Source organism: Vulpes vulpes, chromosome 15 (assembly GCF_048418805.1).
Source record: "Vulpes vulpes isolate BD-2025 chromosome 15, VulVul3, whole genome shotgun sequence".
NCBI classification, from domain to species: domain Eukaryota; kingdom Metazoa; phylum Chordata; class Mammalia; order Carnivora; family Canidae; genus Vulpes; species Vulpes vulpes.
The window spans coordinates 90,427,424-90,450,007 of record NC_132794.1 but is presented as its reverse complement, the minus strand read 5'-3'; the positions used below and the strand labels follow the sequence as shown (position 1 = coordinate 90,450,007).

Below are 22,584 nucleotides of genomic sequence, written 5' to 3'. Positions count from 1 at the left end.
TGTACTTGCTCTCTAAGCCCCTAAGGACTAGGTTTGTTTCTCTTGCCCAAGACTACGAATTTATTGCTCTCCTTGGACTAAGGAATATTCCAACTTATTTCCAACATCTATTAAATAAGAATTATCCTTGACTATTTTGATGACATTGCTGCAATGTGTCAAATATGGAGTCATAACACTTTATTTAGTTTGAAAATTATTGATTTATTTCATTCTAGTCTTTTTGGGGTACTGTCCCCCTTTTGGTTAAGCCCAACAAACGCTTATTGAGAAACTATTAAATATCAGGCACTATGCTAAATGAATGAAACATAGTCCTTGTCTCCTGAGGAGCATATAATGGGGCGACTACTTCTAGTTGCTAAGCACCCACTGTGTTCAATACATTCTAAATACATAATCTATCATCTTCAAAATATTACAAGAAAGATATTTTATTCCCCCATTTAATGATAAGGAATGATAAGGAATCAGAGTCCAAGTCTATCTATACTATAAGTGACAGAGCTAGGATTTGAACCTAGGTCAGTCTAGCTCCAAAGCTCATGCTCATTCTACAACAATAAATTCATTCTGAGTGCATACATGAGCAGGGGAGGTCAGCATACTATTAAAAACTTCTATTCTGTATAATTCAATTTTAAATGTTAAAGATGTACTTAAAAAAAAAGTTCATTCTAGGACATCTTTCTCAATAGATATCTTTAAGGATAGGACCCAGTGACCCAGCATGGTGTTTCACACATGTTAGACTTTGATTAATGAATTATATTCATTTGTTTAATTAATATAAAAGGTGTCTTTAGAATAATCAGGTTGGTAGACTGATTCTACCAAGTATTGATTTGGGGTATGAAAAATAGTAGATTGAATTTCATGGAGGTGGGGAGGTAAGCACCCCTCATCTCCTGAGACAAAGTAAAAAGTTGCTGAAATAAGAATTAGCAAGAAGGTATGCAGGTGGAGAGAAGGCACTGAATAGGTACTATACAGGGCATAAATCTTAATTTAGAAGGTTTTTAAATAGTTTCTTAGTCTTTTCTGTTTGCATGTACTTCAATTAAATGGTTAAAAGGAATACTGAATTTCTGAGTGTCAGTGGGCATTTGACCAGGTGAAATACATAGTCTTCACTCAAAATACATAGTCTTTATTATCTCAGATGATAATAAGAGATGTTATGCCTCCATAATGGGTTGACAGTTCAGAGCAATGTTAATTCTGAGGAGTAATTTAGAATTGGAGACTTGGAGGAGAAAAAGATATAGCAACGGGTACCATCTAGTGGTCATCCAGAAGCTGTAATAATTTAATCAGCCTATGGCATTAGGAAAAATTCAGCTCACTGATCATCCTAAGTTTGTAGTGGGCTTTCAGCAGACAGAAGCTTGACTTCCAACCCATTTTCCAGATCTGGAAAAGTTGAGTAGGAGTCCTCCAAATACTAAGGGCAAGTAATCACAGAGAAGTGATTGAATCACAGTGATTCACAGTGAATCACAGTGAATCAGAGAGAAGTAAAGTTGTTTTTTGGACTTAATAGAGTGGAATGGAGAAATACGAAGTCACAATGCTTCCTTCTTTGCTGATTTTCCCCTGGAAAAGTGTGACGTTGCTTGTACCTAATCTAGGACCATTCACTGGTCCCTCTTTCCCACAAAACTATGAATAGGTTCTAGGGGTGGTGGGAGCAAATGTAGCTCAAAATTTGAAAAGGAAAATTCTTAAAGAGAATTGTTCACAAGAGACTGACAGATATAACTTTAATATTTTGATGTAATTACAGACTTACAGAAAAGCTGCAAGAATAACACAAAGAGTTTATATATATATATATTTCACTCAGATTTCCCAAATAAGTACATTTTACCATGCTTGCAATTCTTTTATTGTTCTCTCTCCCAATCTCTCTTTCTCTCTCTTTTCACACACACACACACACACACACACACACACACAACTTGAGAATAAATTGCAGATATAATTCCCTTTTGCTCCTAAATACTTTAATCTGTAACTCTAAAAATAAGGATATTCTCTTACCAAAGTCAGGAAATTATCATTGATTCAGTACTATCATCTAATGAACAGACCTTATTACAATTTCATCAATTATTCCACTAATAGCCTTTCTAGTAAAAGGAAAAATTATTGTCCAGGATTTAATCCTAACTAAATGCACATATTACATTTAGTTTTTATGCTTCTTTAGTCTTTTTAAATCAAGAACAATTCTTTAGTCTTTATCTTGCATGACTTGGCTAAAAAATTAAGTAACAATATCATAATACTAACAAATTATAAACTATAGAAAAAAACAAGAATACATGAGTTCATGCTGATATACATAAATGACTAAATAAATGAGGAAGAAGGAGAAGTTATTCCTAAAGAGAATGCTAACTAACAAGTGCAGAAGGAATGTTGGAATGAGAAAATCACAACTTGACAACCATAGTAGTAATAATCAGGCAAAAACTATTAGTGGATATTAAAACTAGTAGGTGAAAGACTGATGAGTAATGGAATGTTTACATAATTTCAAAGTATTTTCTCACAAAATACATACCATTTACAAAGAGAACAATAATTTTACATTGAAGAAAGCTGTAAGACAATGCCTTAACAAGGGATGAAAGTTAACATCACCAGTAATGATACAGTTAGACAATGTGTGCCTCCTGATAGGAAGCTCTGAGAAGGACACCCATAACTTTTTGGTATTCTTTGCCAAATGTATAACCTGAATTTAAACACAAGGAAACATCAGGCAAATCTAAATTGAGGACAATCTATAAAATAAGTGGCTTATATTCTCCAAATTCTGTCTTTAAATTAGAAAACTTTAGTTTCCCTTGACAGCTCTACTTCAGAATAGGTATATGGGTTAGGGTGGTTAAGAGATATTCAGTTCTTCAGGGCAAAGGGCACGCCTTTTTTTGATCTGGGATGCTCTGAGTCCTTCCCTCAGGAGACAACTGTGCCCATCAGGATGCCTTGTGGCCAGAGGTGCCATGCCTACCTCCTACTCCCACTGCTGTGGAGTTACTGACTCCAAATTCGAGGAAACCACATCTTCATTGTAAGGTGTTTGGCCAGGGCCTCAGAGTACTCTAGAATTCAGAGGTAATTTCCCAACAGCATAAATATAGGACAAATGAAAGGAAGCATTAACTGTTGCAGACGGTGGAAATATCTTGGATTTGGGGAGTAAGAACTAGGAAGTCAAACTGGTTTAGGAAGAGAAAAGTGGATTTTCAGAATGACAGTATCAAGAAACAATTTCTGAATGGAGCTCAGTCTTAAGGTAAGTTAGGAGGAAAGGAGACCTTGTAGCCTAATACATTCCCTGGGTTCCCCAGTGCCCTATTAGCCTCCTCAACCAACTCTCGGGAGTTGGGTCTAATGGGATCCCATCTAGGTAGCATCTCTGGCCCCAGGGAAATGGGCTTTCCTGTCTCCTCTGGAGAATGGATATGAGAACAGTGAGCAAGACAGTCTCTTGGGTTGGTTTCTAGTGACCTACGGAATGACAAGCTCCAGTGCCTATTATTACACTAAAGTGATGTCGGAACTCTTCTTACATACCCCGTCAGACACCGGAGTCTCCTTCCAGGCCATCAGCAGCATGGCGGACTTCTGGGATGTGAGTATGAGATCCCCTCTACTTCTCCCCTGTCCTTTTCAATGGCCTGAAGCATCAAGCCACAAGACCAGGACTCAGCGATATCAGACAGTGAACCAGGCTATATCCAGAGAACAGATAATTCTGGAACCAGGCTGAGTCAAAGGGTCAAGCAAGAATCAATGGGTCAAACTAGAGTTTAGGTAAAGGTAGATGAGAGACTGGGATGGTGATCAAGGAGTCAAGCCAGGAGTTAGACTAGTATTGGAAATCAAAGGTAAGGCTGAACTTCAAAAAGCATTTTAAATAAAGAGTAGGAAAAATAAATTAATAAATAAAGAGTAGGGCCATATCAGGTCAAGAGCTGGCCAAGATTCATGGGTCAGCTAAGGACTGCAACAGAAGTGGACTAGGGATAAGCTGGGGGAGGAGGGTGTCAAGGAGGAAGGCAAAAGTCATCTCAAGAATAAAGGTCAGGATGAGGCAGGGTCAAGCTTAACCCAGCTTGTGGTCTAGTTTGCCCAGGGCCCACTACTGGACAGTTTGTATTGGACCAAATGGTACAACAACCAGAGCCTGGGCCACGGCTCCCACTCCTTCATCTACTATGAAAACCTGCTGCTGGGGGTTCCAAGGCTCCGGCAGCTGAGGGTCCGCAATGACTCCTGTGTGGTGCATGAGGATTTCCGTGAGGACATTTTGAGCTGCTATGATGTCTACTCTCCAGACAAGGAAGAGCAGCTCCCCTTTGGGCCTCTCAATGGCACAGCGTGAGTGAGTCCCCCCACCAATGTCGCTGGGCTTGCTTCTCTGAGCTTGACACAATCCTGAGGTTTGGGAACCATTTCCACTTAGTCTTAAGAGACTTGGGGGACCTGGAGGGAGTATCTTTCTGAGTCCTATCTGTGACTGTTTGGAGATCTTGATTTGGGTCACTCAGGAGAAGGTATATTAGCAAACAGTCATAGCCTCTGGACTTGTTTCCACACACAGATCACTGTCACATTTGCCCTACCCTGGAGGCAGTCTTGCTAGAGAAAGCATCCTTTCTGGCCCAGATGTTCTTACGGGTATGGAGAATGGATGAAACACTAATGTTGCCACACAAGTTGTAATTGGAAGAGTCTGACCCTTGGACTGGATAGGGAAAGCAACAAGGGGTTGAAGATGGATGAAGAATTAGGAAAGAAAGGAGGGGGAGTGGAAAGGGTGGATAGGACATGTAAGAGGGGGAAGTAAGGGCCCAGGGAGGAAATTTATGCACAAAACTGAGAATCATGGGGCAAAGCAGCTAGGTCCCCAACCACAAGAGCAGAAAGGGGATTTCCTGAATTATATGAGCCAGGTGTTTCCCTAGTAGAGACTACTCAGTCTGGGGTCAAAAGTGGGGCATGGGTTTGTCATCCATAGTTTTGAGGAACATCATGAGAAATATGTTTGAGTTTCAGTTCAGACACTAACCTAGTCTGAGGTTCCTCATCTTCAAATGTGGATAATGTTTACCCTCCTTTCTCACACAGTTAGTAACAAACAAGGTAATATATGTGAAATATATATTATATGTGATATGTATATATAAAATATATGAAATTGTAAAGCCCAGACAATTATAAAGTGATGCCATTGCCTTGGAAGTCAGCTTTTGGATAGGCTCAACCCTCTCTGCTCAGATGGTTTCTTCTGTGACAGGTGGACATACCATTCACAGGATGAGCTGGGGGGCTCCTCTCATTGGGGCCGGTTGACAAGCTACAGTGGAGGTGGCTACTATCTGGACCTTCCAGGATCCCGACAGGCCAGTGCAGAGGCACTCCAGGACCTTCAGGAGGGCCTCTGGCTAGATAGGGGCACTCGTGTAGTTTTCATTGACTTCTCAGTCTACAATGCCAACATCAATCTTTTCTGTGTTCTGAGGTGGGTCCTGTTTCCCTATCTTCCCTCCATCCATGGTTCCTGATTCCCTTCTCTGCTTGAGACACATAAACTTGTACCCTATGGTGGGGGAGTATGGAAGAGAGGGGATGGGAGGAACTATCCCAGCCTAGGTCTCATCAGGTATCTCCCTCTCCTCCCACAGACTGGTGGTAGAGTTTCCAGCCACAGGAGGTGCTATCCCATCCTGGCAAATCCGCACAGTTAAGCTGATCCGCTATGTCAGCAACTGGGACTTCTTCATCATTGGCTGTGAAATCATCTTCTGCATCTTCATCGTCTACTATATGGTAGAGGAGATCCTGGAGCTCCACATCCACCGGCTTCATTACCTCAGCAGCATCTGGAATATTCTGGACCTGGTTGTTATCATGGTGAGAGGCAGATATCCTATACTTGGGACATATTAGAAAGAGGAAGGGGATTCACCTAAATAGGGGCTCCAAGGTCTTCCTTTTGGAGTCTCGAGCCCTTCTTATGACTTCTGATCAAATCATTGTGTTAAAGCTCCCAAACCCAGAGGCTGATGTTCCTCTGGCTCACCCCTGGGAAACTGTCTCCCACATGCCGTTTCCCTCTGACCTGCGATCCAGGCACCGCCTTTTCTTTACATACTTGCTCTTCTGTTTCTCTTCCGTCTTTTGCCTTTATGACCTGTCCCTTTGAAACTCCTACCTTTTCTCTTCTCTTCTAATAAAATATTCTGCCTCTTTATCTTCATGTTCTTCCTTATTAATAGGACACATTAGCTTCTCAACCAAGGCTAGGAAGTGGTGGAAGAAATAAAATTACTTGGCTCCAATTATCCATGGTACTTTACAATCTACATATTTACCACTGCTTCCAAAGCCTTCTCGGGATTTAAGACGTTCCCCTAATCATCCTATTCAGTTCCATTTGAACCTGAGATAGTCAACAACTCAGAAAGGAAGGATTTTTTTTTTCCTCACCTGATTTACCTACCCCAGCTCTCCCCTTGGACCTTATCATTGAACTTCTCTTGAGATCCTGACTTTTCTTGACACCTCTGACCTCTCTGATGACAGCTCTCCATTGTGGCTGTGGGCTTCCACATATTCAGAACCCTTGAGGTGAATCGGCTGATGGGGAAGCTCCTGCAGCAGCCAAACATGTATGCTGACTTTGAGTTCCTCGCCTTCTGGCAGACACAGTACAACAACATGAATGCCGTGAACCTCTTCTTTGCCTGGATCAAGGTACCTTGGGACCCCCACCCCCAGCAACACCTCAGGGCACTCGTTCTCCCTTCCTCAGTACTTGTCTCATTTTCCTTGTCTGGTTTTCTGGTTTGCCAACTCCTGTGACCTTTATAGCCCGTGGAGTGGACTATTCAAAGCTTTTCTCTTTTCTTCCTTCACTGCTTGGTTCGACATGGCCTTTCCAGATATTCAAGTACATCAGCTTCAACAAAACCATGACTCAGCTCTCCTCCACACTGGCCCGCTGTGCCAAGGACATCCTGGGATTTGCCGTCATGTTCTTCATCGTTTTCTTTGCCTATGCTCAACTCGGCTACCTGCTTTTTGGAACCCAAGTGGAAAACTTTAGCACTTTCATCAAGTGCATGTGTGTGTCTTGCCCTTTTCACTCCTCCTGGGCCCCTCACCCTCCAGTTCTGTGGGTGTGCGTATCCTTGGGGAGGCTGGGTGTACATGTGCAGGCATGTCTGTGCTTAAAGCATCGTGTGAGAATCTCCAGAAGTCCTGGTGTGTATGCTCAAGTATCTCTGTACCTCACTCTTTCTCTCAGGTTGGAAATATAGTGAGTCTGAGTTCACCGAAGAGTGGTAGTTAGGAAAGTGTGTTGGGGGTGTGAATAGGGGTCAGGGCTGTGGTTAGGCTCTGGGTGAAGCCCAGACCCTGGTCTCTCAGTTTCACTCAGTTCCGGATCATCCTTGGGGACTTTGACTACAACGCTATTGACAATGCCAACCGCATCCTGGGACCTGCCTACTTTGTCACTTATGTCTTCTTTGTCTTCTTCGTGCTCCTGGTGAGGGTCCCTCTGAGGGGTGGGAATTGGGAGCCTGAGGGGTGGAGACATAAAGGACCTGTAGAGTGAGGTTTTAGCCCCCCCCCCAACCCCATGCTCTATACTCAGGATTAAAATGGGTATCTCCAGTCAGGGGTAGAGAATCAGGTGGGGAAGCTCTGGCTCTCCCAAGAGCTGGCTAATGTGCTCAGTGTGTCCAGCACGTCAGGCAGTTTGCAGAGTATAAGGGAATCTGCAGACTCCCTCAGTATAATGAAACCTTTATTCTCCAAGGATGGAAAGGGAGAGAAAAGTGCCCTATGAAGAAAAGTGGTTGAATCTAGAAGCTTCTATATCTATTCTCCTCTTCCTCAAGGAATCTCTAGCTATTTATATCACCATTGCTTTATATTCTCTTTCTCTGTGCCAACTATGAAAGATCTGGGCTTAATTTTTATTAACAAAGCCAGCAGGTTTCTTTATTTGATCATGGTTAGAGATAGATGGGTTAGATTGGGATTAGATGGTAAAGACAGCAAAACTGTACTCTCAGTGATTGGTAGGCTCTTATATGGAGGTTAACCCTGCCATATGATGGGGTACCTTTGTAGTCAGGTTACTACAAAGCAACTGAGTGAAGATAGCAGGCGCTTGATCCATCCCTAACAGGGGATTGTGCTGAACAAGGGCTTGGGGACTCTGAGATGTGGGGGTTAGTGGGCTGCAGAGTTGAGATTGAAAACATTGGCTCCTTTAGAATATGTATCTGGGACATTAATAAGGTTAGTGGGCTCAGTTATGTTAGGTATGTGGGTGAGGACCCGGGTCCCCACTTTATCTTCAGAACATGTTCCTGGCCATCATCAATGACACATACTCAGAGGTCAAAGAAGAGTTGGCTGGACAGAAGGATGAGCTGCAACTTTCTGATCTCCTGAAACAGGTAACCACTCAGTCTCCTTGAGCCACACATCTGCATTAGGACCCAAGCCCAAGGCCTGGTCTGTTCCAACTGGTATAAGGACCTGTGTCTTTGTGTGGCTTTGACTTATCCCTGGAAGCCTGGCATCCTGTGATGGAGGCATGGGCAAGGAAGGCTGTGGGAACTGGTACCTGTTTCCTTTTCCCTTCCAGGGCTACAACAAGACCCTACTGAGGCTGCGTTTGAGGAAGGAGCGGGTTTCAGATGTACAGAAGGTCCTGCAGGGTGGGGAGCAAGAGATCCAATTTGAAGACTTCACCAACACCTTGAGGGAGTGAGCAACCAGAGATCCAATCTTCTCTGACATTGATTTATAATAAGTCTTTGACCCTCAACCATATACCCTTTGCCTTAAAACTTCTGATCTTGGCCTATGGGCCTCTGACCTTGGTTTTGGCCTTTGACTTTGGCCTACAGAGCTCTGATTCTGACCATCAGAATTGTGCCCTTGGTTTAAAGGTCTCCAGCCACGTTCTATAACTTCCTGGACCTTGTTGAACAACTCTTGGAACTACTGTAATAATATAATTTCCTAATTATTACATACATTTCTCATTCCCACAAAGCTCTGTAGTTGGTTCTATGCTCCCCTACAAACATGGACCTATTCTCTTAGCCTCCCTGTTTCCCAGTCAAACATATTAACACACACTGAAAAAATATATTGTGAGCACCAGCTGTGAGCCAGGCACTGAGTAGGGCACACAATTAAATAAGACAAAGTCTTTGTCCTCCAGGAGCTCACACACATGTAAGCAAATAAACTGAATTACAGAACAAGTTCAACAACCGAATTGACTAAAAGATACAGAGCACAAAGTAAAAAGAGTATTCAGTTCAATTTTTGAGCTTAAGGGAAGGCTTCCTGGAAGAAGTGATGTATGAATACCTACAGGAGGATAAGTACCCTACATGTAGACAAGCAGGGGAAGTCCATTCCAAGAGATAAAAGTGTTAAGTTGAGCAACATGTAGGGTACATGTTAGCTAAGCATTGCTAAGGTATCAAATAAAAGTGGAGCATAGCAGGAGATGAGACCAGAGGAATGAAGAAGGGCAACATTGGGAAAGACCTTGTATACCACCAATCTATCCTAAGAATAGGGTTCCCAGGAGAGATTTTAAGCAGAGAATGGGTGTATTTAGACTTGTACCTTGGAAAACTTAATTACTCTAGTTGCATTATAGAGGATGAATTTCAGGGGTAGGGAGTGAAGGGTGGAATTGGGGGGATGGAGTATTTAGGGCAAAGAAATTTTGCAATAATTCCTATAGAACACTGGAGGGCCTACAACTATTTATCAGGACTAAGAGAAGGAAGACAAAGATTCAAACAATTTCTTGGGAGTAAAATTGCTAAACTTTGGAGATCCTGGCCTTCCCACGTAGTCTCATTCTTCCCCAGAGAGCAAGAGTCATGAAGTCTGAAAAAAAGCAGGGAGTCTATAATTGAGAGATCACAGTCACAAAAGGTCAGAAGTCATTTCCTCATACTGTTTTCCCCAGACTTGGGCACGCAGAGCATGAGATCACTGAGCTTACAGCCGCCTTCACCAGGTTTGATCAAGATGGAAATCACATCCTGGACAAAAAAGAGCAGGAACAAATGCAACAGGACCTGGAGGAAAAGAGGGTGAGCCCAGTTGGCTGATGCAGAGGCAGTGAAAGAAAACCACTCACTCTCCCTTCCCTGCCAACACACCCAGAACACAAATCCAAACTGAAAATCCTTCAATAGAGGGGCAGGAAAGAACTCTCTAGAATAGTGATTCTCAAACTGCTGCATATTAGAATACCCCAGTGGGGTAGGGGTGGAGAGTCAAATAATCCTCATACTCAGGTCTGTCTACACTCTAGACATAATCTCTGGGGGAGTGAGAGACTCAGACATCAGTACTTTTAAAAACTCCCCAAGTGATTCCAATGCATAGCCAAGGTTGAAAACCACTGCTCTAAAACATAGTCTTGGGTGGGTGGGTGGGGGGGGGGGAGGATCAATTATCCAAGAATCCCTGACAATTCTGAGGACTTACTTTCTCCTTGGGATTTTCAAACTTGGATCCTTAGCTATACTTGCTGTGCCTGCTTCATCCCTATCTAGTATAGACCCAAAAATCAAGGGCAGGAGGGAAAGTGGCAGGAATTCTGGTAGTGTTCTTCCTTTCCCAAACTGAGTTGGCTTCTAGTGAGGGTCTCATTAATCAAGGCTTCCAAGAGCTCATGTTTTGTTTCTGTGGAAGGTGATTCCCTCCCAGAGGTTGGTCCAGCTTTGTGTCCAGCACTACTACACTGATCCTATTGTCTCTAGAGATTCAGAGAGAAAGGGAATAGAATGAATTGGAGCCTAAGGGCCTGGTCCTGAGAGTCCATGAGAGCAGGTGATGAAATAGGAGCTGATTACTTCCCAGAGTCATCTTCTCCTCTCTGACTTCCTAATCAGGTGGCCCTCAACGCAGAGATTGAGAACCTAGGACAATCCATTGTGAGTAGCTCACCAGGCGAGTTGGGTCCAGAGGCTACCAGAACAGATGGCTGGGTTTCAGGAGAAGAATTCTACACGTATGTGCAGCAGGGCTGAGTGTGTTTGTAATGTCCTATGTTGAGCTTCTTTCCATAAGCTTCTAATTTTCTGTCCTAGCCCAGGGAGAACCTGTGTTCCCCCTCTCCTTTATTCTCCCTACAAGGCTGGGCCTTCCTTGCTCCCATCCAGACTCAGACCATAATGTCTCCCCTGCCCCTATAGATGTTTAGCCCCATGATGCATATTTTTGCTCCCTCAGTCTCTCTCAAATCCTGCAGACTCACAAGGAGAGTTCTTCAGTTGGAGACTGTCTTGGAAGGAGTCATGTCCCAGGTAGATGCTGTGGGCTCAAAGCTAGAGATGCTGGAAAGGAAGGAGCAGCTAGCTTCCTCCCCAGGCATGGTGAGTGGCCCTTCACTTGAGTCCTCTTGGTTTCCCACATTTGAACCCTACCATCTGTTCTACTCAGTGAATGGAGGCAAAACATTTTTGAAATAGCCTGTTTTCAGGCTCCTGCAGAACATGTTCCTAGTAGTCACTATATCAGTGGAGGTAAGGAGTGGAGGGAAGATCTGAGGTTGATTGCTTTGGCCTGAGGGCTGCTGTGGCCTCCAGGAGATGGTCTGAGGTTGAAGAATCAGATCCAGATTTTCTAGATAAAAGGAAGTAGAGTGGGACCCAAATTCTTCCTTCAAATAACCTGTCCCTTTTTCTTCCAACAGGGGGATCAAGGCATTTGGGAGCATCTGCAGCCAACCTCACCTGTGACTCCAGACCCCTGGGGAGTCCAGGGTGGGCAGGAGAGTGGTGGGGGAGGGATTCTAAAGCATCAGATAGCTGGCTCCTCTCTCATTGCCTCCACAGAGAACTCCTCAGGACATGCCCTCCACTTCTAGGGCAGCAGATCCCTCCACTGCTACTGCTGAGTCCCACCTGGGTCCAGCCTTTTGAACCAATGTTTCTGTGTGCCACTTGCATCATGCTTAGGCTTGTGACTCCATGTTTCTGTGGTAGCCATGTAGCTCTGTGTAGCTCTTTGAAATAACATTTCACCCTGGGCCTCTTACTCCCTGTGCTCCTAGCTCTGCTGTGATGAAAAAAAAAAATCATTTGCAAACAGAATAAAGGAAGGCAGGGTTATGTTCCCTAAGCACCTGGCACCCAGATAACCGTGATTTGTGAAAAAAGTAGAAGCCAAGAGAGCAGCATTATCTAAATGTCTTCCAATTTGCCAGTAAATCTTTATCCTTTGTGCATCTAGAGATCTGCTGCTAGCAGCCATGGAATTCTTGTCTTCGCCATAGAGTTTCCAAGTGGAAGAGAAGGGGAAGCCTTGGAGGAGATGAGACTTTCTCACATTGGAGATTACAGTGTTGCAGAGGAGTTGGGATGGAGAGTGACCTCTCCATCCAGGGCAAAGACCATGAAGGCTCAGTTGAGAAGCCTGCTCCCGACATTTCACTAAACACTGGGAACTGCGAGAGCTGTAAACAGGCACGTAGATGGAACCTGAGAAGAAGCAGACAAAGAAATGACTCCAGGATTCTGAGATCTTTGGAATAAAATGTGGTGGGCTCTGACCCTATTTTTGCAAGGGATAATATGGGTTTCTCTGGTGACTATCAATAAAAATCATTAGAAAAATCAGGACCTTTGCGTTTTGCTTCTGGGATGGTACGAGGAAGAAGGCTGGAGCTATGAACCATTCTTGTACTTGGGCTGGAGTACTCATCCTTGCTGGAAGGTGCAGAGTGGGGGCAGTGACAATGCGAAGGAGCTGGGCTGCCTGAGAAGTTCTGAAATAAGAACTTCTGACTTTTAGGAGTGATTTGAAATGGTGAGCATTATGACTGTACCATTTAAAGAGTGGAGACAGTGACCTTGGGAGACCTGGTCCTCAGGATGAAGAGAGTAAGGTAGCCCTTAGGCTACCATGTGGGGTAGCTGGTGTGTGTGTGTGTGTGTGTGTGTGTGTGTGGTGTAGGGTGTGGGAGGTAAGAAGGCAAGATGAAAAATAACTAGGAATCTACACCAAAATTTTGGGTATATAGGTCTGCATCCCAAGACTCACTATATGTCCTTCTTCCCTTCCCCTGTGATCTTTACCTCTTTCTCATTTTGCACCTCGATCCCCAGTTGCTTTTTCTCATCCATTCCCTTCTCCCACCCTTTTCACCATCCCGTCATGTACACTGTATACACCTAGGAGACTTGTGAAACAGCTAAACCCAATCAAGATAACGAGAGTGTATCCTCAGCTGTAAAAAGTTACAAAGCGTTCCTCCAGAAAGGCTGTATCAGCTGAAGAGAAGTAGGTGCCAACCTGCAGTTTCAGAAAGGGGCTGGGGATCCCCGGGTGGCTCAGCGGTTTAGCGCCTGCCTCTGGCCCAGGGCGTGATGCAGGAGACCCGAGATGGAGTCGGCATCGGGCTCCCTGCATGGGGCCTGCTTCTCCCTCTGCCTGTGTCTCTGCCCCTCTCTCCCTCCCTCTCTCTTTCTCTGTGTCTCTCATGAATGATAAATAAAATCTTAAAAGAAAAAGGGGCAAATGAGTTGTTTAACCAAGACGCTGAAGGACCAGTATTTCGGCTCAGGAATCAATGACTGAAGGTTTCCCAAGGGAAGGATGAGACTGCCTTCAAGAGCGTGGATTTCCTGAGCAGTCTTTGGCGACGAATACAGGCCTGGGTGGGGGCGTCTCTCGGGAGAGGGTAACTGGGCCCTGTGGCTTTGGTCAGCAGGCCACCTGAGCTCAACCAGCCCCAGACAGGTAGGTCATCGGGTTTTACTAGACTAGTGACAGGGATGAGCGCAATGTCAGTTCCAGACGTCGCGACTCTTGGCAACGGATGGACTCATTATAGCTTATTTTAGCCTCAATTTCAGCGTCACGCTTACTCTTTGTTATTACTCCTCCCGAGCCGCACAGCTCAGCGGGGAGACGGAGTATCTCGGGGTTGTGAGCCCGGCGCAGGGAGGGCGGGCGGCGGGGCGGGGCGGGGCGGGGCGGGGCACGCGCGGCGCGCAGGCGCGGGCAGCCCAACTACCGGAAGCAGCGCGGGGCCCGGCATGGCGGCGGCGGCGGCGGCCGAGGGTGTCCCCTCGACCCAGAGAGAGGAGCCGGTTCGAGGTACGCAGAGTAGATGGGCATGAAGTGTCCAGCAGGAGGCCGGGGGCTCACCTGGCCGGAGCGAGCAGGTCGGAGGGGCGCACCTGAGCGGGCGACTGAGGTGATTTGGCCACGGGATCGGGCTTGAGCCAAGGGCGAGTGCAAGGGAACGGAGTTGGTGTGTCAGGTGGGGCAAGGACGAAGTGAGGGTCTTGAAATTATGGCACGTGGAGAATGGGGCCGACGTGATCGAATGAGGACACGGGAGGCGGTGTGGGGAGAGGATGCCGTGGCTGGATTAGGACCCGGTGCAGGGCCCGACCCTTACTCGTTCTCCTTTGATTCAGACGATGCCGCCGTGGAGACAGCTGAGGAAGCAAAGGAGCCGGCTGAGGCTGACATCACTGAGCTCTGCCGGGACATGTTCTCCAAAATGGCAACTTACCTGACTGGAGAACTGACGGGTGAGGCGAGGTGTGGGCTGACTGGGGTGCTGCCCTGCGCCGCTCGCTCGAGCGGCACTTGGGCTCTGGGAGCTGTGCGCTGCCGTAGCGGCATCGGTCTGTGGCTCCCTCCGCAACACTCCGCGTGCCCTGAAAGATGCCTGTTGGAAGTTTGGGAAGGTCGTGAATGGGAAAGAGAAAGGTCCATTCCTTCCTTGGAGAAATTCTCTAGCTAGTTTCAGAAATACATAAAAATACCTAATACAACTCTGCAAGCCTCAGTAGTGTACACTAAGTATGAGAAGAAGAAAAAAAGATTAATCAGTAAGTGCTTCCTCGGAGGAGGTGTATTTTGAGCAGGATTGTGAAGGGAATGATTGAGAAGGGGGAAAGAAGTGAGGTGGTACAAGCAAGCAGTTTGTTCCCTTAAAGCAGATGTATTTAGTATCGCAAAGAGAAACGAAATTGGGGAATAGAGAGTGACCTGCAGATTTAGGGATCCACTAGGTTGGTCTGAGGACTTGGTGACTCACACTTTGGGACGTGATTAATTTTGGGTTCCTTATGGATTTCCAGGTGGACACATGACCTGTGTGTAGAGACACGTCCAAAAAGTGAAGTCTGGTTCTGTGTGGCCTCACCTAAGCATTGTTTCACTTCCCCAGGAAATTGCTGTGAGCTAAATTTGGGAACCAAAATTAATGACAAAAGGCTTGATGCAAAATGGGAGAGCTTGTTAGGTTCTATTGGTCTGATCAGTTTTTTAGTTATTTCTGAGGAAGAGAAACCAAGTAACAAAATCTAGATTTTTGGCTTCTCTTTAAAAATTCCAGAGATTTGACAATACTACTTGCGCATTCTTGTGATGCCGTGATTAACTAGAGCTGAGCAGCTGTCTTCTCTAAGTAGACACAATGCAATATGTCCCACCACCCTTCCCCACCCCACCCCCCCTTTTACTGGCACCTGGTCAGTTGCCATTTACCACTCTTCTTATAACGTTTTTTTAGTAGTGGTAGAGAAACAATTTTCTGTACCAATATATCCGTCAAAATTGGTAAACAAAAGATAAGAGACTGGGTGTTCCAAGAAATGGGAGAGAACATATTTCTTTGTGGAAGTGACTAATCTTATGTGTTTAATACACAAACAACTGGCTTGTTTCATTCATTTACATGATCTTACTGGTTCCTAGGTATTAGGGTGTGACCCTAGGTTTTTTAAGAGAGACTAATTGGCTAGTACTGACAGTATGGATATGGAGGAGAGACCTCAGACACATAAGCAAGATTTCAGATAAAAAGTAATGATGATGGTCAGTGACAGGGTGATGATGGTAAAAGGAATGGAAAGGAAAGCATGAGTGCAAGAATATCACAGAAATGATAAGAGGGAGATCACACTGTCAGGTATATGGAGAGGTTCAGAAGAATAATAACAGAAAATGCTGTGGATTGATTGCTTCGGAGACCAATGACCTTGGAGCACGTAATTTCCTTAGATGGTGGGGGCAGAGGCCAGGTTGCAAGGATTTACATGAGTGAATGTTGAAGAAGAGGAAGCAGTGAGTATGAGCTACTCTTTCAAAAAGGTTAGCAGTGAAGCTCCTTTGTTTTACTAAGGAAATGATGTCGGTGTAGCAGAGAGAATGCTTTTGGGCTGGAGAGAAACCTGAATATATTTCTAGATAGGAAGCTGCCAGGATAGAGAATTTGGAAATGCCAGGGAAAAGAGGTGATTTAAGAGAGGCCCTAAAGAAGTGGAAGCAAGAGCATAAGAGAGGCTGTCTTGGCAAGAACAGGAGCACTCCTGTCACTTGGGAAGACAGAAAGGTACAGAGAAGTTTTGATGTGAGGCAGAAAGGTTGAGGTAGGTTATGTAAGTGGAATTTTCCACTTTTCAAGAAAACTGGAGAAGAAGCCATTTGCTTTGAATAGGGATGGGCAAGGGAACTGAGGATAATGAGAAGCAGGCACATGGTTTGGAAAAGTCAGTGCATAAAATGCAATATAGAATCACACAGTAATAATTGATTTACTAAGAAGTGGTGGGGTCCTAGTTGATTTTATATATACTTATAATGCAATCCCTCAAATAACATGTTTTCATACCATAGGAAAACCAAGGCTATGTCACCTCTTTTTTCTTAAGACATGAATTTATTATTTCCCTTTTTAACCAAGAGTCTGAAGTCATTGGATCTTATTTGGTTTAAGTAGTTAGCTGATTAGTATCTGAGTTTCTGCTTAGACATTCAGAGTACACAGTTTGGGTATAAATGTCATAAATCAGTAGTGGCCTGCTCCTTTGACATTCTTGGGGTCCTGCCTTGAACTACCATTTGGCCTATGATTCCAATTCTGGTGATCTGTGACAAATTGTAAAGACATCTTCTGTTTATTTTAAAGCCACCAGTGAAGACTATAAGCTCCTGGAAAATATGAATAAACTAACCAGCCTGAAGTATCTTGAAATGAAAGATATCGCTATAAACATTAGTAGAAACCTAAAGGACTTAAACCAGAAATGTAAGTAATAATTTTTATAATTAAACATGTTTGTATTTAATATTCTTTTGTGCTTGGGGTTGTAGAGAAGTGGAAGGGACATGGCACCTGTCCTGAGGGAGCTCATTCTCTAAAAGTAAATCACGAAGTTAAGGGAATTTCTGCCATATTGAGGATTAGCATGTTTTGCTATGGTTATTTCTGCTTCTGAATCTTGATTTGATCAGTTTATTCCTGGAAAGGGATAGGGGAAAAGAGGGGTGGTTAGATTCTAGTGAATTTATTTAACAATGAAATCCATAAAGGACTACTCTATAAGCAGAAAACCAGAGCATCTTTAAATGTTACCCTAGTAGGATGTATTTTTCCATTGACTTATATTTGTGTTCCTTCTCTGCGGGCACTCTTTGTTGGTAGGGGATTACTCAAGAAACTGACTTGGGAATGGAAAGATTGCTGGAGGAGCAAAATATCTAAAAGAGAGGATTGTTCGTGGATGAGAGAGACTTGCTTTGTCCAGCTCACAGTTCTGCTTGGTCAGCTGGCTGCTGCCTGCTAGTGTTTGTCCTGCGATTGATCAGAATCCTGTCACCCGGCTAGTGTGTCTGGGGCACAGCTGGCAGGACACTAGTACTGTTACTTCCCACTCCGTGTTTTTCTGCACTCCGTGTTGAGGCTTTATGAACGCGTGGTCTGTCTTTGTTTTCAAAGATGCTGGACTGCAGCCTTATCTGGATCAGATCAATGTAATTGAAGAGCAAGTAGCAGCTCTGGAGCAGGCAGCCTACAAGTTGGATGCATATTCAAAAAAACTGGGTAATCATTTTCATTTCTTTTTTAAAACTTTTTTTTTTAATTTTTTTAAAATTTATTTATGATAGTCACACAGAGAGAGAGAGAGAGGCAGAGACATAGGCAGAGGGAGAAGCAGGCTCCACGCACCGGGAGCCCGACGTGGGATTCGATCCCGGGTCTCCAGGATCGCACCCTGGGCCAAAGCCAGGCGCTAAACCACTGCGCCACCCAGGGTTCCCTCATTTCTTTTTTAATTTAATAAGCGTACCCTGTCCTCCCCCCCCCCCCCCCATATGATCTTACCTGCTAGGATAGTTAACATTTATGGTGTGCCTGTAATGATGTATTTTAATTAGTCTTCACAAAAACCTAGTGAGAGTGATTTTTTTTTTCCCTTAAAGATTTTATTTATTTATTTATGAGACACAGAGAGAGGCAGAGACATAGGCAGAGGGAGAAGCAATCCCAGGAGCCTGGATCACCACCTGAGCTCAACCACTGAGCCACCCGGGTGCCCCGAGTAATTTTTTATTAGTAGTAGTAATAAAAATACGATTTCCTGAGTACTTAATGATATATATTAGGTACCGTTCTTAGTGCTTTACGTGTATTAAGCTTTTTCTCCTCCCATAATGTATAAGATGTGATTTTTATCCCCATTCTTTGGAGGAGTAAACTGGTCGAAGGGATTAACTTGCGTAAGGTTACAAAACTAGCATGTGAAAGAGCTATATTCCAAACCAGGTCTGTTTGATTACAAAGCTCAAGCTCTTAAAACTGTGGTTCAGGGATCCCTGGGTGGCGCAGCGGTTTAGCGCCTGCCTTTGGCCCAGGGCGCGATCCTGGAGACCCGGGATCGAATCCCACATTGGGCTCCCGGTGCATGGAGCCTGCTTCTCCCTCTGCCTATGTCTCTGCCTCTCTCTCTCTCTCTGTGTGTGACTATCATAAATTAAAAAAAAATAAATAAAAAAGGTTTTATTAAAAAAAAAAAAAACTGTGGTTCAGCAGACTGAAGCAGCTTTAGTAATGTGGATAAATGTCTTAAAAATAGAGAAGTTACAGATTTTTCTTGAAAGATTGTTCTTCTTTTAGGGAGGAAACTGGTACCTGTATTGTTGATGGCTTGCTAACTGGCTCTGGCTCTTACATCCATGATTAAAAACAATGTCTTTATCCTAGGTAATAATTTACAGATTATTTTATTTTCATCATTGACAATTTCTTACTACTTCAGGAGAGAAGTCTGTAAAAGATTGAGATTTGAGATGAGTGTGATTAACATTTTCATTATCCACATTTACTAAATGGTGACTGTGAACCATACTATATACATAGAAGGCATCATACCAGATGCTTTCAGGGTTTGTTCTGTTTTGTTTTCAAGGTTTTAAAGAAAAAGATAATCTATCACATTAAGAGGCTTATTTGATGGTCTTTTAAATCTCTGTGTCTTTCAAAATTGCTTTCCCATAGTGAGGTGTAGGAATAAGAAAATAAAAGGGGAAACATACATTTATACAACTGGAGAGTTCCAGTCTGGCTCCCAGAGAGTGCCTGGGGCAGTGCCTGGAGAAGCAGTTTTCTGTGCTTAGTAAGGCTCCCCGTGACTCAAGTGCCAGTAGATCTGCTTAATCCTGGTGGAGCCGTCTGAGCAGGTGCTTGTAAATTAGGAACTTGTTCCTAATTCTGTGTGTTTGTGTGTGTGTGTGTGTGTATACGTGTTTGTCTCCTAATTTTAAGTTGTACACACACAATTTTAAGTCGATGATAGATATCCAAATATCTGTCCTTAGCTAATATGATAGTTAACATTTATGATATGTCTCCAATATGAACCCAGTTTGGACAGATTATGAGATTGAAGCCAATAGGCTTTTTTTTTTTTTTTTTAATATAATAGATATTGTTGAATGTGCCTGGAAAAAGATTTAACTTCCTCTCCCTATCTCCCTGGCAGAAGCCAAGTACAAGAAGCTGGAGAAGCGATGAAAAACTTAATCCTCTGGAACAAAGTCTTTTTTTAACATGGAGGAACGTTTTTTAAGACCTGACTCCTGAGGCTGATGAATTGTTAAAACTCCTCAAAAGGAAACTACGCTGGTCGTCCTAGAAACATCCCAACATTGGAGTGAACTGGAGGACTGTGACTACTCCTGAACTTCTTTTGAGGCAGTATCCCTCAGAAACTCACACCTATAACTCCTTACCTTTTACTTGAAAGTTTCATCATCCACTCAGGACAGAGTCTCTCAGAGCTCAGGATAAACCTGGGCTTGCCAGTAGAATCAAATGAGAGGACTTATTTTCTCTCATAGTGGTTGATTACTACATTATTTTCTTAATGGCTGGTTTTTGAGTTTCTGTGTCAACAGTTGTTTTTTTCTATTAATGATGCTAATGTATTGTTAATAAGATCCTAAATTAAAAAAAGAAAACAAACTTGTTCTTTATAGATTATCACCTTGTGAATGTCAGTAATTTGCTTTTCCATGACTTTACAAATAACAGAAAATCTTAAAATAATTTCAGGTTGAGTCTTCTAGACTGAGCAGAAGCAGTGAAAAGGAGTGTTTTGATAGCTTGATGTATGTGATGGGCTCCTCCTATCTCTTCTCTGTGTGAGTCAGATGTCTGGAGATGGATGACATCTTGACATGTGCTCCCTTTGGGAACTGTGATACAGAGAAACAGTGTGTATGCCTGTATATGTGTTAGATGATGAAGTAGGGCTGCCACTTCTAAAATAAAGCATTTTCTAAAATATCTTCCTCCTTGTGCCTGCAGGGTCAAGGCAGGGGGCTCCTAGGGAGGTCCTTTCAGACTAAAGACATCAAGGGATGAGGGATACTGACTGGCCAGTCTAGTTTGGAAGACAGACATCCTTATTCAGAATTGGGTGTTAGCTAGGAAGGTGTCTGAGGTCATCAATTCTGTGTCCAAAAAGAGTTCATAGCTCTGTTTCTGTCCTTTCCCACTATGTCTGTTCCAGACCATTATTTGTCCTCTGCTCTGCTGCACTATAGCTGTGTCTCCTCACCATAATGATCCCTCCAATGCACCTTCCACAATGTTGACAGAACAGTCTTTCCAAAATGTAAATTGGCCATGTTACCCCACCTGCTTAGAATCCTTTGGTGACTTCTCACAGCCTCTTTGAAAAAGCCAGACTATTTTTGTTTTTTTTAAACTCAGAAACCAAAATTTTAATGACATACTTCAGTTCACTTGTGTGTTTCTGAGGATGAACTAGTCTAGTATAATTCCCTTTGGTTATTTATTAAACTTTCTTTTTTATGTAAGATTTAAAATGTTTGGCCAGATATATATTCTGAACATTGGAGTTGATAAATGTAGTACAAGCTCCCCAGTTACATTTAGGATACAGGGTTCTCAGAAGATAAGAGCTGAAAATACAGTTTTCTTCTGTGTGTGTGTGTGTGTATATGTGTTGCAGAGGAGTGGAGTGTGTGTATGTGTTGCAGAGGAGTGGAGGGTGTAAGTTTTTAATTTTTTTTTCCAGCTTTATTGAATCATAATTGACATAAAACATTGTGTAAGTTTAAGATGTATGATATGATTTGGTATATGTATATATTGTGAAATGACTCCCATAATAAGGTTAGCTGAAATAGCCATCACTCCACATAGTTACCTTGTGTGTGTGTGGTAAGAACATTTAAGATCTACTCTCTTAGCAACTTTCAGATACAGTAGACCTATGAACAGCAGGTGTTTGAACTGTATGGGTCTGTTTATATGCAGATGTTTTTAGATAGGGTACTATATGTGTATTTTTTCATGATTTTCTTAATATTTTTTATTCTCTAGCTCACTATTGTAAGAATACAGTATATAATACATATAACATGCAAAATACATGTTAATTGTTTATGTTATTGGGAGGGCTTCCAGTCAATTGTGGGAGTGTCAAAGTCATATACAGATATTTGACTATGCAAGTGGTCAGTGCCCCTAATCCCTGGGTTGTTCAAGGGTAAACTGTATATGATACAGTATCATTAACTACAGTCACCATGCTGTACTTTAGATCCCCAGAACTTACTCATAATTGGAAGTTATAACCCTAGACCAACATTTCCCTATTCCCCCTGCCTCCCTCCCAATTCCTGCTAACCACCAGTCTACTCTGTTTCTATGAGTGCAGTTTTAGATTTCACGTGAGATCATACAGTAATTTGTCTTTTTCTGACTTCCTGCACTTCGCATAATGCCCTTGAGATTCATCCATGTTATTGCAAATGGCAGGATTTCCTTCTTTCTTCATTGTAAATATATATACTATGTTTTCTTCATTTATCCATCAGTAGACACTTAGGTTGTTTTCACGTATTAGCTATCATGAATAATGCTGCTGCGAATGTAGGGGTACAGATATCTCGTGATTTCATTTCCTTTGGATATATACCCAGAAATGAGATTGCTAGATAATATGATAGTTCTAATTTCTTGAAGAAGCTTCATGCAGTTTTCCATAGTGGCTGTACTAATTTGCATTCTCCCCAGCAGTACATAAGGGTTCCTTTTCTCTGCAGCCTCATCAATATTATCTCTTTGGTAATAGCCATTCTAACTGTTGTGAGGTATGAGATACTGATAAGCCACAATGAGATATCAGCCAGTTAGAATGCATAGCACATTTTCATGGACGTATTGGC

The 22,584-nt window shown here is 43.2% G+C and overlaps 2 protein-coding genes across 6 annotated transcripts in view; both read left to right on the top strand.

The window, feature by feature from the left end:
- Positions 1-12,698, top strand: part of PKD2L1 (polycystin 2 like 1, transient receptor potential cation channel) — a 32,966-nt gene extending 20,268 nt beyond the window's left edge. For 2 of the 4 annotated variants that reach the window (XM_025992078.2, XM_025992085.2), the window contains exons 3-15: positions 3,519-3,646; positions 4,142-4,395; positions 5,315-5,539; positions 5,703-5,931; positions 6,604-6,774; positions 6,963-7,144; positions 7,450-7,570; positions 8,394-8,492; positions 8,684-8,805; positions 10,037-10,163; positions 10,971-11,089; positions 11,330-11,453; positions 11,774-12,220. In XM_025992078.2, the coding sequence (XP_025847863.1) occupies positions 3,519-3,646; positions 4,142-4,395; positions 5,315-5,539; positions 5,703-5,931; positions 6,604-6,774; positions 6,963-7,144; positions 7,450-7,570; positions 8,394-8,492; positions 8,684-8,805; positions 10,037-10,163; positions 10,971-11,089; positions 11,330-11,453; positions 11,774-11,947 (2,075 nt within the window). In that variant the 3' untranslated portion in view covers positions 11,948-12,220. Of the gene's footprint in view, positions 1-3,518; positions 3,647-4,141; positions 4,396-5,314; positions 5,540-5,702; positions 5,932-6,603; positions 6,775-6,962; positions 7,145-7,449; positions 7,571-8,393; positions 8,493-8,683; positions 8,806-10,036; positions 10,164-10,970; positions 11,090-11,329; positions 11,454-11,773; positions 12,221-12,312 lie in introns of those variants that run through there. The other 2 variants (XM_072739767.1, XM_072739768.1) reach the window with 2 other exon arrangements.
- A 1,367-nt stretch (positions 12,699-14,065) lies between these two features.
- Positions 14,066-21,784, top strand: BLOC1S2 (biogenesis of lysosomal organelles complex 1 subunit 2). Of its 2 annotated transcripts, XM_025992059.2 has the most exons (6): positions 14,079-14,181; positions 14,508-14,624; positions 17,012-17,131; positions 17,822-17,926; positions 19,001-19,087; positions 19,866-21,784. In XM_025992059.2, exons 1-5 carry the CDS (start codon positions 14,121-14,123, stop codon positions 19,036-19,038), a joined length of 441 nt encoding a protein of 146 aa, XP_025847844.1. In that variant the 5' UTR covers positions 14,079-14,120; the 3' UTR covers positions 19,039-19,087; positions 19,866-21,784. The 2 variants fall into 2 exon arrangements, with proteins under 2 accessions (XP_025847853.1, XP_025847844.1); XM_025992068.2 differs by lacking the exon at positions 19,001-19,087 and having other exon boundaries at positions 14,066-14,181.
- Positions 21,785-22,584: the final 800 nt, after the last annotated feature.

Excerpts from the sequence above, each read along its gene's own strand:
- BLOC1S2 (XM_025992059.2), top strand. The coding sequence starts at position 14,121 with ATGGCGGCGGCGGCGGCGGCCGAGGGTGTCCCCTCGACCCAGAGAGAG. Across the intron at positions 14,625-17,011 it reads CCTGACTGGAGAACTGACGG|CCACCAGTGAAGACTATAAG; the intron begins GTGAGGCGAGGT and ends TTTATTTTAAAG. Across the intron at positions 17,927-19,000 it reads TGCATATTCAAAAAAACTGG|GGAGGAAACTGGTACCTGTA; the intron begins GTAATCATTTTC and ends TTCTTCTTTTAG.